This window comes from Chiloscyllium plagiosum, chromosome 16, assembly GCF_004010195.1.
Source record: "Chiloscyllium plagiosum isolate BGI_BamShark_2017 chromosome 16, ASM401019v2, whole genome shotgun sequence".
Classification (NCBI taxonomy): domain Eukaryota; kingdom Metazoa; phylum Chordata; class Chondrichthyes; order Orectolobiformes; family Hemiscylliidae; genus Chiloscyllium; species Chiloscyllium plagiosum.
Window position 1 is genome coordinate 12,787,998 of NC_057725.1, and position 20,423 is coordinate 12,808,420.

A 20,423-nucleotide genomic window follows, 5' to 3' on the forward strand; every position below is an offset into this window, starting at 1 on the left:
GACGAAGTCTTTTCCCTGTGGGGGTGGTGGTGGGTGGGGGAATGTGGAGGAGTCTGGAACTAGATGGCATGAGTTTAGGGTGAGACTGGAAAGATATAAAAAAAACCGAAGGGGCAACTTTTTCATGCAGTGTGTGATACTTGTATAGAATGAGCTGCCAGAGGAAGTGGTGGAGGCTAGTACAATTGCAACATTTAAAAGGCATCTGGGTGGGTAAATGATTAGGAAGGGTTTGAAGGGATATGGGCCGGGTACTGGCAGGTGGGACTAGATTGGATTAGGATATGTGGTCAGCATGGACAAGTTGGACCAAAGGGTTTGTTTCCGTGTTGTACGTCCGTATGACTCTAAATATTCCATGACATGTTCAACCTGCAACATGCATTGTTAAGCAGAAAATTGAAATACAGTTGCTCCTTATTTACTGTATCATTAATTTTGAGCATCTCTATTAAATCTCTCCTTACCCCTGCCCTGATGAGAACTTTGCTAGCTTTTCTATTCTCTACGTATCACTGAAATCCCTTATTCCTACACAGATATGGAAATAATTCAAGCATATTTCTGGAGAAGGAACCAACTTCAGAGTTCAGTAGACAGTATCTATGGCTCAAAAGTATTCATTTCTGAGTACTTCAATGGTTAATCAAAATTAATGATTTTAATGTTTCTTGACCTAGACCCCCTTTTTAAATTTAAATACTGCAATATTGAAAACAGATGCTTTTAAAAGATCTGATTCTGAACTTGCAATGATGTGATAATTGGCAGACTAGCCCATGATTGAAACAGAAACAAAATTATGGTTGCTCTAAATTATGTTCTGCAACCTTTCCACTTTGATATGTTGGATTTCTTAGTTAGTTTTGATCACGAGAGTTATGTAGGTAGGCAACTATTTAATGTTGCCTTTAACAATTTAATGATGATTGAACAGTGACTTTTAAAACTCCAGCCTTATTGATATATTTATAATCACTTGTACTTTTCTTCCTTCCAGAACCCATAGGAAGGAAATAGCATTATGTATGCTTCAACCAAGTATAGCAGTCGGGGCCCTACCCTTATTCCCAGGATGAAAACTAAACATCGAATTTACTACATTGCCCTGTTTTCTGTTGTGCTTCTTGGACTGATCGCCACAGGAATGTTTCAATTTTGGCCACATACAATTGAAGCCACCAATGAGTGGACGTTTGAAAAACGCAGCATCCATGATGTTCCAGAAGTCAAGCTAGCTGAAGACAGTCCAATTCCTGAAAGAGGGGATTTGAGCTGTAGAATGCACACTTGCTTTGATGTTTACCGTTGTGGGTATAACCCCAAGAACAGAATAAAAGTCTACATCTATCCACTGAAAAAATATGTTGATGAGTATGGCACTGTGCTCAGCAACACCATCTCCAAAGAGTATAATGAATTGTTGACTGCCATTTCAGAAAGTGACTTCTACACAGATGATCTAAACAGGGCATGTTTGTTCATTCCGTCCATTGATGTGCTTAATCAGAATAACCTCAGGATAAAAGAAACTGCACAGGCATTGGCTCAGCTAATCAGGTATTTTGGAGAGAGTTACGTTTTGTTTACGTTTTCTCTGACTTGGAAAATAGTTAAACTCCTTTAGCAATTTTATATCAGCGTGGTCTTTTTGATTGTTTACAGCTGTTATGTATATGCATATGTATACTAATCAGCTTTCAAGATACTTTCAATTGCAGTTTTAAGTTGTGCTCATTTCCCATAGAACCAGAAAAAATGTTTTGAAAGAGCTCATTAAACTCTGCAGTCACCATTTATAATTAGTGAATAACCCAAACCAAAAGGCATGGAATTGCTACTAAACTATGAAATGGTGACCAAGGAAAGTAGTGCAGTAGGCTCCAGGCAGAAAGGCTGATTTAAAAATGTCTGGAATTCTACAGTTCTATAATTCTGGAAAAATTGAATTTGAGCAGGATACAGTTTAGTTATGGCATGCTGAGGTTGTAACTTGTGTAGATTGGTGCAAGATTTTACTTAAGAAATCACTCGTGGGACATGTGCGTAGCTGGCTGACTATTTCGTGCCTATCCCTAGCTATCCTGAAGAAGGTGGTAGTGAGGCTGCTTTCTTGAACAGCTGCAGTTTATGTAGGCTGACCCACAATGCTGTTATGCCATTAAGGAGGGAATTGCGGGATCTTGACTCAGCAACAGTAAAGGAAACACAATACATTTCCAAGTCAGGGTGGTGAGTGGCTTGGAAGGGAACTTGCAGGTGGTGGTGGTGTTCCCACATATCTGTTGTCCTTCTCCTTCTCGATGGAAATGGTCATGGGTTTGGAAGCTGCTAAGGATCTTTAGTGAATTTCTGCAGTAAATCTTGTGGATAGTAAACAATGATACTACTGAACGTCTGTGCTGGAGAGAGTGTGTTTGCTTGTGGATGCAGTGCCAATCAAGTGGTTTGCTTTGTCCTGGATGGTGTCAAGCTTCCTGAGTGTTGGAGCTGCACCCATCCAGGCATATGGGAAATATTCCATCATATTCCTGACTTAGAGGATAGAGTCAAACAGCATGGAAACACACCCTTTGGTCTAACCTGATACTCCAATTTGACCTAGGCACATTTGCCAGCATTTAGCCCATATCTAAACTCTTCCTATTCATATACCCATCCAGATGCCTTTTAACTGTTGCAATTGTACCCACCTCCACCACTTTCTCTGGCAGCTCATTCCACACACGCACTACCCTCTGCGTGAAAAAGTTATTCTTCAGGTCCTTTTTAAAATTTTCCCCTCTCCCCTTAAACTAATCCCCTCTAGTTTTGGATACCCCCACCCTAGGAAAAAGATCTTGGTGGTTCACTCTATCCACTCCCCTCATGATTTTATAAACCCCTATAAGGTCACCCCTCACCCTCCAACACACCAGGGAGAAAAGTCCCAGCCTATGCAGCCTCCCCATAAAACTTAGGTCCTCCAGTCCTGGCAACATCCTTTTAAATAATTTCTGCACCCTGGCAAGTTTAACAACATATTTCCTTTAGGAAGTTGACCAGAATTGTATGTAATTATTCTAAAGGTGGCCTCACAGATGTCCTGTACAGCCGCAAACTACTGTACTCAATGTTCTGACCAATAAAGGTAAGTATGCCAAATACCTTTTTCACCATCCTGTCTACCTGCAACTCCACGTTAAAGGAACTATGCACTTTCACCCTAGGTCTCTATGTTTGGCAACTCTCCCCAGGGCCCTACCATTAACTGTATAAATTCTGCTGTGGTTTACCTTACCAAAATACTACACCTCACATTTATATGAATTAAGTTCCATGAGCTATTCCTCAGTCCATCTGCTCAAGGTCCCATTGTACTCTGAGATAATCTTCACCGTCCATTACACCATCTATTTTGGTGCCATCCACAAACTTACTAACCATGCCTTCCTTATTCATGTCCAAATCATTTATATAAATGATGAAAAGCAATGGACCCAGTACCGATCATTGTGGCACACTGCTGGTCACAGGCCTTCAATCCAAAAAGCGACCCTCTCTACTATCTTCAAGCCAATTTTGTATCCATTGGCTAGCTCCTCCCATTTGATCTAAGTTTACTAACCAGTCTATCATGTGGAGCCTTATTGAATGTTTTGCTGAAGTCCCTACAGACCACCTCTACAACTCTGCCCTCATCAATTTGTCACCTCTTCAAAAAGCTCAATCAAGTTAGTGTGACACGATTTCCCATGCTCAAAGATAGTAGACAGGTTTGGGAAGTCAGGAGGTGAGTTACTCACCATAGTATTCCTAGCCTCTGATCTACTTTTGTAGACACTTTTTATGTGGCGAGTCCAGTTGAGTTTCTGGTAACCCCCAGGATGTTGATGGTGGGGGATTCAGTGATGGTAACACTGATGAATGTTAGGGGCACTGCTTACATTGCCTCTTGTTGGAGATGGTCATTGCCTGCCATTTGTACAATGTGAATGTTACTTGCCACTTATAAGCCCAGGCTTAGATATTGTTCAGGTCTTGTTGCATTTGAACACTGACTGCTTCAATATCTGATGAATCACAAACAGTGCTGAATGTTGTGCAATCATCAACGAACATCCCCACTTATGACCTTATAATGAAGGAAAGGTCACTTATGAAGCGGCTGAAGACGCCTGGGCTGAGGATACTACCCTGAGGAACTCCTGCAGTGACTTACCCCCATCAAACACAACTGTCTTGCCACATGCTAAGTATGACTCCAGTCAGTGGAGTATTTGCCCCCGATACTCATTTATTCTAGTTTTGCTTGGGTTCCTTGATGCCACGCTCGGTTGAATGTGGCCTTGATGTCAAAAGCTGTCACCTCACTTCACCTTTGTTATTTAGCTCTTCTGTCCATATTTGAACTAAGGCTGTAATGGGGTCAGGAGCAATGTGATCCTGGTGGAACTGGGTGTCTCTGAGCAGGTTATTGCTAAGCAGGTGCTGCTTGATAGCACTGTTGATGAAACCTTTCATCATTGATAATAGAGTAGACTGATGAGCTGTAATTGGCCAGATTGGATTTTTAGTGAACAGGACATACTTGGACAATTTACCACATTGTTGGGTAGATGCCAGTGTTGTAACTGTACTGGAAGAGCTTGGCCAGAGGAGCAGCAAGTATTGGAGTACAAGTCTTGAGTATTGTTTCTGGAATTTGTTTGTTTTGTTCATTTGTAGGATATGGGCATCACTGGCTACCAGCATTTATAGCATATCCCTAGTTGCCCTGAAGGTGATGGTAGTGAGCTGCCTTTTTGAACTGCTGCAGTCCACCGGCTGGGGATTGACCCACAATGCCATTAGGGAAAGAATTTCAGGACATTGACCCAGCGACATTGAAGGAAAGCGATATATTTCCAACTCAGGATGGTGAGTGGCTTGGAGGCAAACTTGAAGGTGGTGGAGTTCCCATGTATATGCTGCCCTTGTCCTTTTGGGTGGAAATGATGTCGGTTTGGAAGGTGCTGTCTGAGGATCTTTGGCAAATTTCTGCAGTGCAACTTGTAAATAGTACACACTGCTGCAACTGAGTGTGGGTGGTGGAGGGAGTGGAAGTTTGTGGAAGTAGAGCCAGTCTAGTGGGGGCTGCTTTGTCCTGGATGATGTCAAGCTTCTTGAGTGTCGTTGGAACTGCACTCAGCCAGGCAAGTATGGAGTATTCAATCACACTCCTGACTTGTGCCTTGATAATAGTTGACAGGCTTTGGGGAGTCACGAAGTGAGTTACTTGCTGCAGTATTCCTAGCCTCTGACCTGCTCTTGTGTTTATCTGCTGAGTCCAGTTGAGTTTCTGGTCAATGGTATCCCCCCCCAGGATGTTGATAGAGGGAGATTTGGTGATGGTAGCTCCATTGAATGTCATGGGGCAGTAATTAGATTGTCTCTTATTGGTGATGGCTATTGCCTGGCATTTGGATGGCACAAATGTTGCTTGCCACTTGTCAGCCCAAGCTGTCAGGGCACATAGTGTTTGTCTTATCCAATGCCTCCTGCCATTTCTCAATATCACATGGAGTGAATTGAATTGGCTGAAGAATGATATTTGAGAGATTGGGGACCACTGGAGGAGGTGGATTTAATCATCTACGGCACTTCTAGCTAAAGAATGCCTCACCCTTATCTTTTGCACTGAAATGTTAGGCGCTTCCATTATTGATGATGGGAATATTTGTGGAGCGCCTCCTCCAGTTAGGTATTTAATTGTTCACCACTATTCCCTACTGGATGCGGCTGGACTGCAGAGCTTTGATTTGATCCATTAGTTGTGGGATTGCTTTACTCTCCCTTGCTGCTTATGCTATTAGTCCTGTCTGGTTGCTTCACCAGGTTGTAACCTCATTTTAAGTATGCCTGGTGCTGCTCCTAGCTTGCCCTCCTGAACTTCCATTGAAGTAGTGCTGACCCCCTATCTTGACGGTAAATGTTGAACGGGGATATGTCATACCATGAGGTTGCAGATTATGCTGGAGTACAATTCTGCTCCTGTTGGTAGCCCACAGTGCCTCATGGATGCCCAGTCTTGAGTTGCCAAATCTATTTGAAGTCCATCCCATTTAGCACAATGACAGTGCCACATGGTACACTGGAGGGTACTCTCAATGTAAAGGCGGGACTTAATCTCCACAGGGTGTGTGCAGTGATCACTCTTACTGATACTGTCATGGACAGATGCATCTGCAGCCAGCAGATTAGTAGGAATGAGGTCAGTTATGTCTTACCACTTGTTGGTTCCCTAACCTCCTACCGCACACTCACTCTAGCAGCTATGCACTTTAGGCCTTGACCAGCTTGATCAGTAATGTTGCCACTAGGCCATTAGTGCCCCTCATTGAACATAGTCTGACCAAATGGGCAAGTGTGACAGATAGAATTCAGTGTGGGAAGTGAAAGGTCACCAACTGGATGCAAACATTAGAAGTTGAAATGCTTCCTTCATGGTGCAAAATAGAGAAGCAAAGAGATAAGACCACAAGAAATAGGAACAGAAGTAGGTTATTCAGCCCATTCAACCTACTCTGCCTTTCAGTAAGGTCATTGTTGATCCCACTTTCCGAATGTCCACTTTCACCTCCTTTCCCAAAAACTCTTGATTCCCCAACTTATAAGAATCTATCTAGCTCAGCCTTAAGTATACATGAGGACTCTGCCCTGAAAGCTCTGTGCAGTAATAACGCTGAACATATCTTCTGAGAGAAGAAATTCCTCACCTCAGTCTTAGATTTCCCCTTTATTCTGAGACTATGCCCTCTGTTCCTAGACGTTCCAATGAGGGGAAACATCTTCACAGCATTTACCCTGCCAAGCCGCTGAAGAATCCTTTATGTTTCAATGAGATCACCTCACATTCATCTAAATTCCAATGAGTAGAGTCCTCATCTGTTTAACCTTTGCTCATTAAACAATCCTTCCATATGGAGATCTCAGTGAATCTTTTCTCAATTGCCTCCAGTGAAATAATACTGTAAACAAGGGATCTAAAACATCTCTCATTACTCAAAATGTGGTCTCTCCAGCACCAGTGCGGCTGCACACATACTAAATCACAAAAACGCATGCATAGAATCAAAGTGGATTCTGTCAATTCAGAGGAAAGGCCCGACCACTTTACCACAAGAGGGACCCTGTGTTGTGCTTTTAGCCTATTTTCCTAATTAACCTGTTCGGAGACGTAATTACATGCCTCTGGAGCAGGTGGGACGTGAACCAGGATCTCCTGGTCTGGGGTGGAGATACTACACTGCAACATAAGAGAGCCCCTGTACTGTTCTTTAATCTATTTTCTAATCAGTCTGTCCAGAGGTGTTATTACACACTCTTGGAGCAGATGGGAGTTGAACCCATACATCCTCTCTCAGAGGTAGGGACACTACCACTGCACAACTTTTTGTATTGTGCCTTATCAAACCGACCTGCTTTATTGGATTCAATTTTAGACACTGCACCTCGAGAAAAATATAATGATCTTGGAGTAGATTTGCAAGAATGATAGCAGGTCTTATATTATGCAGAAAGGGATGCATAAACTTGACTTGTATTCTTTATACTTCAAACATTGAGAGTCGTTGAACTTTATTAAAGGATTTGCTTGCGTAGATAAAGCGAAACCATTTCTTTTTTTGTGGGGAATCCAACACAAGTAGTGCAACCCTTGAAATTCAAATTAACCTATTCAGAAATGAAATTAGAAAACATTTTCACACAGGAGGTATTTAAAGTATGGCGTTCCCTTTCCCAAAAAGACATCTCAGCTGGGTCAATTGAAATTTTCAAGTTGAAGATTGGCAGTTTTATTAGTTCAGTTATCAAGGGGGGTATGGGTATATCAGGTTTAGGTATTGATCAGTCATGATCTAATAGGACAGCGGAATGAGCTTGAAAGACTCGTTGGATTGCTGTACTTCCATCCATTCAGCGTGGTGAGGGAATGTTGTACTTTCATTTGTGGTTTGTGGAGATATTAAAGCCTAGATTGTTAGAACTGGAGGAATTGTTTGGACTTGCACCAGACTGGTGCTAAATAAATTACAACATCACTACCTATAATGTATTATCTTTTCTCATCCCTCTTCCTCATCCTTCTCCCATAACAGTACGTTATGCCAACACTATCACCGCTCCTTCCCAGCCAACATTTCTGCTCTATGAACAAAAACAAATGTTCTAATGAAGGGTCACCGGACTCTTTTTCTTGCAACAGATGCTGTCAGACCTGTGTCCTCCACCACTCTGTTTTTATTTCAGATTTCCAGCATCCACAATTCTTTATGTTTACTACTTCTCCATAGTCCTGCTGTGTGAAACTGCCCTTCCTCTTTCTTATCCATTTGCAGCCAGTTACATTTCATTAACATGCCCAAAAGATCAGCTTTACTGACTGTTGTCTTAACCTGTTTTGTGGCAAACCTTAAATGAAACACATTACTTTAATACCATGTTTCTCAGAATATTTCTTCTCTCCTTGCTCCTTTATCAAAAAGGAATTACACAGTAATTGTTAACTAGGAGAAATTTCAATAAGCTTTTCTGTATTCTCTCTTTTTTCAAAAATAAGGTGCCATTCTGTAAATGATAAACATGTTACACTGATAGACTAATATCCATATGTTCTAAACACTGCTTAGAAAATTTAAAGAAACCTTGGTGCCATCCTGAAAATATTGAACATTACATTCATATTCACCTTGTGTTAACCTGTGTGTGCATCCACCCCTCTCCCCTCCACCTAAGTTCCCAACAGCCTCAACCACATTGACAAGCCCTGTTGTAATTTCAAAGGCAAAGTGGCTCCGTGGTTACCTCTGCTGCCTTGCAGCACCAGTGACCTGGTTTCGATTCCCTCCTCGGGCACCTGTCTGTGTGGAGTTTGCACATTTTCCCCTTGTCTACACAGTTTTCTTCTGGGTTCTTCGATTTCTTCCCACTGTCCAAAGATGTGCAAGTTAGGTGGATTGGCCATGCTAAATTGCCCATAAATGGGGTCCAAATCGATATGTTTGTTAGTGGAGTTCTGCTTTGAATGAAAGGCCTCTAGGAATTCCCATGCGTGTCCTTGTTTAGCCTGTCCCAAGATGCATGTATTGAACCAGTTGAATTGGTGTGCCTTTTTGTCTGTGTGTATGGATACAAGATTTTTTTAGATCAGTATGTTGAGGAATTATATTTTATATTCAGCAATGAGAAGGGATTTATTGTCATTTTGTGTGGGGTACTTGACGGAACAGTAACCATAAATGACAGAATTCTTTACTCGGATGAAGAGTGGAATATTCCAATCTGAAACAATAACCCTAAATTGAAACAAGCAAAACTGTGAAAGTATGAAACATCACAGAGGGTTGTGAGATTTTCGAGTTCTCTCTCAGAAAACATATTAGAAACACAGGCTTTGAATATTTTAAATTCAGAGGTAGATAGATTTTTGATAATCAAGAGGGTGAAAGGTTGTTAGGAATAAATGGAAGTGCGAATTTGAGGTAACAATCAGATCAATCATGATCTTATTAAATTGAGGATCAGACGCAAGGGGCTAAGTGATGTCCCCCTGCTCCTAATTCATATGTTGTACGTATACTCATATTAAAGACGTGGCAGTGGTTAGGCAATGGCTAATATTTAAGAATTAAATCCAAACATTGTAACAAATATATATTTCATTTTGGCACAAAAAAACACGACAGGAGAAGGGGCCTGACTATGGTCAGTAAAAATAATTAAGCATCGTATTAGATCCAAAGAGAAGTAATATAAAGCTGCTAGAAAATTTAGCAAGACTGAAACTTCAAAGCTTCGAAATAGAATTCAGTAAGAGAGAACCAAAAGGTTAAGAAGGGAAAAGTAGAACAAACCTGCAAGGAACCAAAGAGTGGACTGTAAAACTTTCTACAAGTATGTAAGCAGAAAAAGGATTAGTGTAGATTAATGTAGACACCCCGCCCACACACACACACACACACACTCTGTTATAGGAGAATTGATGATGGAGAACAAAGACACAAATAACAGCTAAAAGAACTTGTACAATTGGTCTGTGTTTTCTCTGTTCAGTGTGACCATCTTAAACATTGTTTAGTTTGTCTTCTAAAAACATATTTATCTTTTTTAGATGGAATAGAGGGACAAACCATTTGTTGTTTAATATGCTCCCAGGAGGCCCTCCTGATTATAACACTGCACTTGACGTTCCACGTGACAGGTGAGTTTCAAGTCCTACAGTCCAGAAAATGCTTCCACTGCTCCTTGAATCCTCCTGTTAGTGTTGGTACTATGCATATCAGGCCAGTTATTTGCTCAAGAACAAAATGCAGTTGTAACTGGAGATAATGGCTAAAACTTTTATTCTAAAATAATCTTGTGAATTTGGTTTGCAAGGACGCTGGTGACATGTTTATCTGTATGAGGCAAATCCGTGAATTAGTCTAATTGCCCTCAGCTAGTTGAGAAAATATTGTTGTTTGACAAGCCTTTCACTAAATGTATGCTGGGTTACTGGATTAAAATATGCAATTTACGAGCATGCTGCCCAGGAGTTCAGAAAGTGAATTCAGAGTTGCTTGGTGCTGAACATATTTAAAGATCTGGATGTAGGTTTTCTCACTGAACTGGAAGATTCATTTTCAGTTGTTTCATCACCATACTAGGTAACATCTTCAGTGAGCATCCAGGTGAAGCAATGGTGGTGTAGCCCACGTTCTACTTATATGTAAAAATAAACATGGTGACGAAACGTCTGAAAACGAACCTTCCAGCTCAGCAAGCAAATCTACATCCAGAACCTCAACCTGAGCTACAAATCTCAAAACTCACTAATAATTAAAATGTTTGTTTCTATTAATATGAGTTACTTTCAGAATGCACAGGTATATTATGCAGAAATGATCCATGGGGAAAAATGATCATTATATCGAATTCTCCATTAAGATGAAGAGTGACATAGTTGATTCTGAGATTAAGGCCCTGAATAATAAAGGAAACTATGGTAACAAGATGTGCAAGCTAGGTATGATAAATTGTGAATGTTACTGAATCTTGGTGGAGAATAATATATTGTTACTATTCAACTCGGCCATGTATCTAAGTTTATAGTGTTGTAGGTGGTCATATGGGTTTTTTAATTCCTTCATGTTATGTATCACATCAGTGAATAAGTGTTCAATGCATTGTTGACATCTGAAAATCTTTCTCATGTCCAAGCTATGTCCTATTTGTCATTCATCAGATTAAATTATTTTCCCTGTGCAGCTTTTAGTTTTTAATGTGCTTTGACATATATCTAGTGGCAAAGTTTCAAACAGTTCGTGTTTCCAGCCCCAAATCTCTGGTTTAGCTGATGATGCTATTTCAACTTACTACAGATTGGGATAGTTTGGGAGGGACAGATGATTTTACAGACCACAAAAAAAAGTTGATTGTGCAGTTATCATTTTAATTTTTCTTAATGGCAAGTAATCTAATGTAATCTAAAGCAATTGAATTGTTAGTCTGATCACCAGCCATTCCATGTTAAGTTCCAGTACTTATTTTTAACAGAATGTTAACAGAATCAGTGCAGTTTATGAACTTTATATGAAAGTGGTTCAGAAATGGATCTGATCATTTTATAAGATAGACTATGAATTTAGTATAGTACAGTTTGACATTAAATTGTTTTATAAAAGTTCAGTTTTATTGTTGCTCTTGACATTTTTAGCACTTTGATCTGGATTTTATGATAGAAGTAATGATGGGGATATCAGAGTTCATCTATTGAGGACAACAATTACATACCATGCACTTAAACATGGTAATCAGGAAGTTGTTGTTTGATTTGCACTGCTCTTCCTCAAACTCAGTAGAGGGATCCTGCATTCAATCTGATAGACAACATGAAATTCTGATACTCACCCATAAAATGCTCACTTTAAATATCCCAGAGCACTTCGCTTTCTGATTCAAATGTATGTAAATTTTAATTGCATGGTAGATTTTATTATTATGACACAACCTCTCTGGAATTGGAAAATGTATTTTCATAAGTGCAAAGTCTCATTCTGATAGATTTATATTAATGTTGAAGGTGTTTTAAAATCTGGAAAGTTACCTTTCCTTTCATCTGTATTTTGACCCCATCTTTCATTCTTTAACTTTATTTAATTTTTGTACATAATTTTGTGTTGAATTAAAGGTTTTACTTTAACTTCCTGACTTAGACTCTCCATGATTCAGAGAGGGTGTTTCAATCTAATTGATAGACATATGTTTGATTACACTGTTCAGTCAAGTGTCAGACACTGTCAAGGTAGGTTATTTTGAAAATAAAGTTAAAAATCACACAACACCAGGTTATAGTCCAACAGGTTTAATTGGAAGCACTAGCTTTCGGAGCGCCGCTCCTTCATCAGATGTTATAACCTGTGATTTTTAACTTTGTACACCCCAGTCCAACACCGGCATCCCCAAATCATTTTGAAAATAGTCTGTGCAGCTCCACAAAAAGTACCCTTACTCCAACCTCCCCTTATTCTTTAGTATAATTACTGTGGTATCAAAATTCTTATATTGAATGTGGCACCTGTACAGGGTGCCATGCAGCACTGAATTCTCAATTTTCTCAATTTGCCACAGGAGAACCTCAGGTGTCTGTGAATACCTATAAGAGTAACGAACAGTGAACACTTTTTTTTGCCAATGACTGCAAAACTTGAGTTCTTTTTAGAACTTGTGTGCTGGGAATGTTGGGTAAATTTTCTGTAATCTGCAAAAGAGCAGCAAAATACAGCTAGGATTTTTAACTGAGAATTATAAGAAAAATAATGGATATACAGTAACTGTAGATTCACAGAATTGTTATGGTGCAGAATTAGGCCCCTTGGCCCATTGTATTATATCTTACTACAGGCATGTGAATGACATGATAGAAATCACAAGCAAATTCTGATAAAAATATCTTCTGACTTTAAATATTAAATTACTATCTGTCATTTTTATGGTATTGTTAATTCAACTTATTAAAAGAGAATCAGTTATACTCTTCAAGTTAACTTAAGAGTGCAATTGGGATTTTGTTGAGGCATAATATTCACACAGTAGAGTAATATGCATCCCTTTGCAACATCATTGTAGGTTTAGAGACATATTCAAAAGTTTATTTTCGATTGTTTGTGCAACTATAGAATGGTGCACTCTTTCTTCTCCCTTTTGTTTGTGCAATGGTCAATAGCCAGAACGTATTCAGAAGTTTGAAGCCTTGCATCCAAGCATTGGGTCATTTTCCGTAACTGCAAGAGAAACCTAGGTTTTTCTCTAGGTTTCTGCTTTTGTTTTTCATTTCACACTTTTACTTTTGTATTTTTCATATTTTAGTGTTTTATTTTGCTTTCTGCATTTTCTCTTAACACCTATTAATCGGTGTATTTGCTAGCTTGTTAGTTTCTGTATAGGTTCTTCCAACAGTTTGATAATAAATATTGCTAATGTACATGTAAAAATGTTGTTGGTTCTGGATTAATAGAAGAAACATTCTCATAGTTTATTTCGTAAGTAAAATATGACATGCATCAATAAAACAAAAAACTGCCAGTAATTTTTTTAGTGAGCTGATTGATCAAGGAGAGTTGAAAAGACATGACTCAATATGTAAAAATGACTGATATATTTTAACATTGTTATTATAAGATAACATTTCGACAGGACTTGAATTATGCATAACTTGTGTATTTTCTGTCTGCACAACTTTCCCAAGAACCTTTTTTATGATGAACAAGAAATACTGGTTCATGTACACCTGCAAGTCAATTCTACATTTGTTATTCTTTCCTCTGTCTCAAATTAAACCTCCTATAACTAACTTTGTTCAACATGCTAAGTAAATTATTCTGATTACTCACTCAAAGCAAGGAATACCTGCATTTGTATAGTACTTCAAGATTTTCCATAGTACTCTACAAAAGTATATCACGAGTAGTAGTATACCTACCTGTTGTTGGAATGTAGGAAACACAGTAGTCATTTTGTGAAAGCAAGGTCCCACAAACAGGTTTTTTGTGGTGATGAGTGGATAAGCTGTTTTTAATAATGTCAACTGAGGGAGTAATTACATGCAGGTGACACAGGGTAGAATCCTCCCTGATCAGTGGGTGAAAGAAGGGTCAAGGAGTCTGCTGTTCATTAATATTGATGACTTAACACACCTGACCATTGCTGAATTTCTGTCACTACTTTGGATATAAAGCATTTCTCTGGGGCATGTTTGCTTTCTCTATTTGACTTTTTGAGTCCAATTTTGCAATTCTACAATTCCTTGTGCTTTAAGTAGTTTATTATTCACCAAATGAAAGGGTCACTCCTGCCAGTTAATAGAAAGTATCAAATAATTGGAACTTTCTAACTTGCAACAGTAGTTCATTCCACAGTAGAAATATCAAGTGTGTTCAGGGAGAGGTGGGCGCCGCAGGGTGTGGAGTGCATCATTTCTCCCTCCAACTCTATTTTGATTTAGTCCCTACCCTCCCCTTCACTGTTTTGATCACCCAGCACTGCCCTTTGGTGTGAAGGGCAGTGTTTGTCACTGGCCACCCGGGTGTTTTCCTATCTTCCTGGTGGTGGAAATTGAATAAAGATTCGTGCACTTTGTGTCTTTCACTGTGTCTCACACGTATACACACACACCATGGGTGCTGGGGAAAAAATAAGCACTACCGCACTTAGGTGGTAGTGTGGGGGTTAAATAAAAATAAATAAACAGGAGATTTTGGGCGTTTGCACTCCCTTTTTAAAAAATTAAAAAAAATTTTTAAAAAATAGAAATATCAAGTGAGCTGTGTAACGGAAGTGTTGTGGCACAGTGGTGTATCCCTACCCCTGGACTGGAAGGCCCAGGTTCAAATCCCCCCTGCTGCAAAGGTGTGTAATAATATCTTTGAACAGGTTGATTAGGGAAAATTGACTAATGAAAGAAAATAACTTGCGTGCACACTGTGGGCGGCACGGTGGCACAGTGGTTAGCACTGCTGCCTCGCAGCGCCAGAGACCCGGGTTCAATTCCCGCCTCAGGTGACTGACTGTGTGGAGTTTGCACGTTCTCCCCGTGTCTGCGTGGGTTTCCTCCGGGTGCTCCGGTTTCCTCCCACAGTCCAAAGATGTGCAGGTCAGGTGAATTGGCCATGCTAAATTGCCCGTAGTGTTAGGTAAGGGGTAAATGTAGGGGCATGGGTAGGTTGCGCTTCGGCGGGGCGGTGTGGACTTGTTGGGCCGAAGGGCCTGTTTCCACACTGAAAGTAATCTAATCTAATCTAATCTAATGTTCCTGGGGGCCCTCTTGTGGTGCCTGTGGACCAGAGAGACCTATGTTCAAGTTCCACCTGCAGGTGTGTACCAGCATCTGTGACCAGGTTGCTTACAAGAATAGGTCAAAATTTAAAAATACTGAGCATCATGTGTTTATCCACTAAGAAACCATGAAATTCTGGGAATAATTGACAAGGCAGTCTGGATAATTTACATTCGATTGTGCTTTAACGTCACCTTTTCATAACCCAATTGGGAATGCTTTCATTTCTTCCGCCAAAACCTGACCACAAAAACCAAGGCTAACAATCCTTTGCAATACTGTGAGATTGTGAGATTATCACACAGTTGGAGATGCTGTCTTTTAGGTGACATGTTAAACCCAAAGTCCTGATTGTACTGTCAGATCAAAGTGAAAGAATCCATGGTACTACTTCAAAGACAAGAATTGTCTCTGGTATGCTGCACAAGAATTATCTATCAATCAATATTGTAAAACAAAAGATTATCTGATGATTATCACCTTGTCACCTTTTGTAGGTTGCCACTGTGAAGTGGTAGGGAGCCTTGTGCATTCTGACCATCCCTTGAATGATGTTGTTGGAAGTACCCCTATTTCTGACAAGATGAATTGAGATGTCAAACAGAGTGCTGTACAAAAAGTCCTCAACAAGCAGAATAAGTCTGTGTGTGTCACTGGCTACAAAGACAGAAAATAGCTGCAATGGCACAATGGTTCCTGTCATTATTCAACATGCCACTGACACATCAAGATCATGTGGACAATGACAGAACTCAAGACCCACATGTTAAACAAAATCATGGGCATGCCTCTGTAAAGATCTATTTGCTAACTTCTGTGGTATGAAACAAAAACAGGAAGTGCTGGAAAAACTTAGCAGGTCTTGACAGCATCTGTGAAGAGAAATCAGACTTGAAGTTTCACGTTGAGTGATCCTTCCTCAGAACATGGTTTCTGTGATAAGAATTGCTGATGGGGACAGAGCAGGTAACCAGGAATTCCACAGTCAAGAATCTGCACACATGAAAGTTGTTTCAGACACCCTTGCTGAGATGGAAGTGTCCTTGAGAATCCTCATGACTGAGTAGTCTTCTTCAGAATACCCTGTGCTCACTCCAAATGGGGAAGAACTCTAAACGGTGCCATAAAAGTATACTGTCCTGCTTTCTTCTGAGTAACCAATCCCTGTTGAGGCAGAACAGTGGAAGATAAAGGAGAAAAAGGAAATAAATCCTACAGTCTAGGACCCAATACCTCCATGGGAAGTCTTGCCCATATGTCCAAGGATCTGTTAGTCAAGAATCAATCAGCTTGCTCAGTTCCATGAAGACCCATAGCATAAACTCTCCACCCGAGCAGAAAAATTGAAGTATCTTGCTGTATGTTAACTGAATGCCACATTTCTTACATTGTAAAGCAATGACTCTTTTTTTCCTATTTTTATAAATCTGTAGTAAATAAGATTGATAGTAATATTTCAGATGAGATTTTGCTTCAGATTATTTAAATTTCTATTTAAAAAGATGAGTTTTGGGGACCTGACAGACTCTCAGGAATTGGCTGCGCTGATGGAGAGACTTACCTTGAAAGTTGCGGCTGCGATTGAGGAAATCCGTGGGGAGATTCGTGCCCAGGTGCAATCTATTTCATCCATGCTGCAGAAGCACAAGCAGGAGATCCAGGGCCTCGGGGAGAGGCTGGAGGAGGTGGAGGGTCGAACTAAGGCCTTGGAAGCTGCAATGGAGTCTTCATCCAGTCGGATCCAGGTGCTGGAGTGACAGGTGCAGGCCTTGCGAAACCATATCGACGACCTCGAAAATCTCCGAATTGTCGTGCTCCCTGAAGGTGATCAGCCAGCCAGTTTCTTTGAAAACTGGCTGCCGAAGTTTTTGGGCCTTCACATCCAGTCCAACAGGCTTCAGTTTGAAAGGACATATCGGGTTACAGTGCACAGGTCAGGGCTGATGCAGTATCCCCGCCTGGTCCTAGTGCACTTACACTCATATAAGGACAAGCAAAAAGTCATAGAAGCTTCCAGATCCCTGAGAAAAGATCCGCAGGTACTGCTGTACAAGGGGTCAAAAATCATGTATTTCCAGGACTTTTCAGCAGCTGTAATCCGAAAGAGGAAGTCCTTCGATGAAGTTAAAAAGAGGCTGGTACTCCATGAGATACCCCGCAGTACTTCGTTTCAGCCATGAGGACTCAGTTTATACATTTGACTCGGCGATAAGGCTAAAAACTTTGTGGACACTTTAAAATAGACGGATTGGCCTGAAGAATATGGTTAATGTTTGTTCTCTTTTCTATTTTTCACCATGTTTTCTCTTCCTTTTTTTTATTCCTTTCTTTCTCCCTTATAATTTCCTTTTTGGAAAGGGGGCAAAAGACTGGAATATGTTGTATGTTGTTCCTTTTTTTTAATAACTGGATTTTCTGATGGGAAATTTTGTGAATGTTCTTTGTTGTCTCTCTCCCTTTTTTTGGTTTGTTCTGCTTCTCTTTTAGTCACAAGCAGAGGTGTCATGAAGCCAGGGATGGGTGGAGTACTCATCCTGACTTTGTCTTTTGATTTAAGGATCATCTGTTTTTTTCTGGCCTAAGGCTGGGGCACAGTCCGGGTTTGAAGGAGCTGTGAAGGAGGGGATGGGTAGGGTGAGTGCCCCCTATGGGCAGGGGGAAGAGTCTTCCATTCAAGGTTCTATAGTTGGTTTTCTTTGTAGTTTTTTGGTAGTAATAGTTGTTTATAGTTATGATAGAGTAGTTTTTGTATATATAGTTTTTCGATTCTATGAGTCTTTATTTACTTATGCTCGGCGCTTTGTAAGCAGAGTTCTCCCTCCGAGGGGTTCAAGGGTCTCTGAAAGGGGATATGGCTAAGTGCCTTATTAAATGGTGCACGTGGAACATTAAGGGAAGTCATTCACCTGTTAAAAGGACAAAAGTGCTTTCTAGCCTTAAGAGGGAAAGGGTTGATATCGCTTTGTTGTAGGAAACCCATCTTGATAATGGGGAACACCGGAAATTACAACAGTGGGGTTATGACCGGGTATTCTTTTCATCCTTTACTACTAAAAGTAGGGGAGTGGCGGTAGGTATCCAGAAAAATCTTCCGTTCACATTATTAGAGCAGGTGAAAGATGAGCAGGGACGGTTTGTGATGCTTAAAGTCCTGATACATGGGGAGGAATATGGCATTTTAAACGTCTACTGCCCTCCAGCACATCCCCTCAAATTTTTGATTAGTGCTTTCTCTAAGTCGAGTGCTTTTGGACCATGGCACATTATTATAGGGGGGAATTTTAATTGTCTTTTGGATCTGACAGTGGACAGGATGCCTTATGGGCCCCCAACTATTTCTTCGCAGGCCAAGCAGGTGATTGACTTATGCAAGGAGTTGGGGGATATTTAGACACTGGACAATAGTTGCAGGAGTAAGCCATTCTGCCCTTCGAGCCTGCACCACCATTCAATATGATCATGGCTGATCATCCTTAATCAGTATCCTGTTCCTGCCTTATCTCCATAACCCTTGATTCCACTATCTTTGAGAGCTCTATATAACTCTTTCTTAAATGAATCCAGAGACTGGGCCTCCACTGCCCTCTGTGGCAGAGCATTCCACACAGCCACCATTCTCTGGGTGAAGAAGTTTCTCCTCATCTCTGTCCTAAATGGTTTACCCCGTATTTTTAAGCTGTGTCCTCTGGTTCGGCACTCACCCATCAGCGGAAACATGTTTCCTGCCTCCAGAGTGTCCAATCCTTTAATAATCTTATATGTCTCAATCAGATCCTCTCTCAGTCTTCTAAACTCAAGGGTATACAAGCCCAGTCGTTCCAGTCTTTCAGCGTAAGGTAGTCCCGCTATTCCAGGAATTGACCTCGTGAACCTACGCTGCATTCCCTCAATAACCTGATTGTCTTTCCTCAAATTTGGAGACCGGAACTGCACACAGTACTCCAGGTGTGGTCTCACCAGGGCCCTGTACAGCTGCAGAAGAACCTCTTTGCTTCTATGCTCAATCCCTCTCATTATGAAGGCCAGCATGCTATGAGCCTTCTTCACTGCCTGCTGTACCTACATGCTTACCTTCTTTGACTGGTGTACAAGAACACCCAGATCTCTTTGTACTGCCCCTTTACCTAAATTGATTCCATTTAGGTAGTAATCTGCCTTCCTGTTCTTGCCACCAAAGTGGATAACCATACATTTATCCACATCTGTCATGCATCTGACCACTCACCTAACCTGTCCAGGTCACCCTGTAATCTTCTAATATTCTCCTCACATTTCACCCTGCCACCCAGCTTAGTATCATCAGCAAATTTGCTAATGTTATTACTAATACCATCTTCTATATCATTAACATATATTGTAAAAAGCTGCGGTCCCAGCACTGATCCCTGCGGTACCCCACTGGTCACTGCCTGCCATTCTGAAATGGAGCCGTTTATCACCACTCCTTGTTTCCTGTCAGCCAACCAACTTTCAATCCAAGTTAGTACTTTGCCCCCAATACTAATTTTGCTCACCAACCTCCTATGTGGGACTTTATCAAAAGCTTTCTGAAAGTCCACGCACACTACATCTACTGGATCTCCCTCGTCCATCTTCAGAGTTACATCCTCAAAAATTCAAGAAGATTAGTCAAGCATGATTACCCCTTCATAAATCCATGCTGACTCTGACCTATCCTGTTAGTACTATCCAGATGTGTCGTAATTTCATCCTTTATAATAGACTCCAGCATCTTTCCCACCACTGAGGTCAGACTAACTGGTCTATAATTTCCTGCTTTCTCTCTCCCACCTTTCTTAAATGGTGGTACAATATTAGCCACTCTCCAATCTGCAGGAACTGATCCCGAATCTATCGAACTCTGGAAAATAATCACCAACGCATCCACGATTTCCCGAGCCACCTCCTTCAGTACCCTGGGATGTAGACCATCAGGCCCCGGGGACTTATCAACCTTCAGACCTAACAGTCTCTCCAACACCAATTCCTGGCAAATATACATTCCCTTAAGTTCAGGTCCTTCAGCCACTGTTACCTCAGGGAGATTGCTTGGGTCTTCCCCAGTGAACACAGATCTGAAATACCAATT

At 40.7% G+C, this 20,423-nt stretch overlaps 1 protein-coding gene across 1 annotated transcript in view; it reads left to right on the forward strand.

Annotated features, from left to right (window-relative positions):
* ext2 (exostosin glycosyltransferase 2) overlaps positions 1–20,423 on the forward strand; it is a 166,625-nt gene that overhangs the window by 15,850 nt on the left and 130,352 nt on the right. The window contains exons 2-3 of the mRNA XM_043706396.1: positions 1,001–1,560; positions 10,133–10,222. Coding sequence (XP_043562331.1) covers positions 1,025–1,560; positions 10,133–10,222 — 626 coding nt within the window. The 5' untranslated portion in view covers positions 1,001–1,024. The remainder of the gene's footprint in view (positions 1–1,000; positions 1,561–10,132; positions 10,223–20,423) is intronic.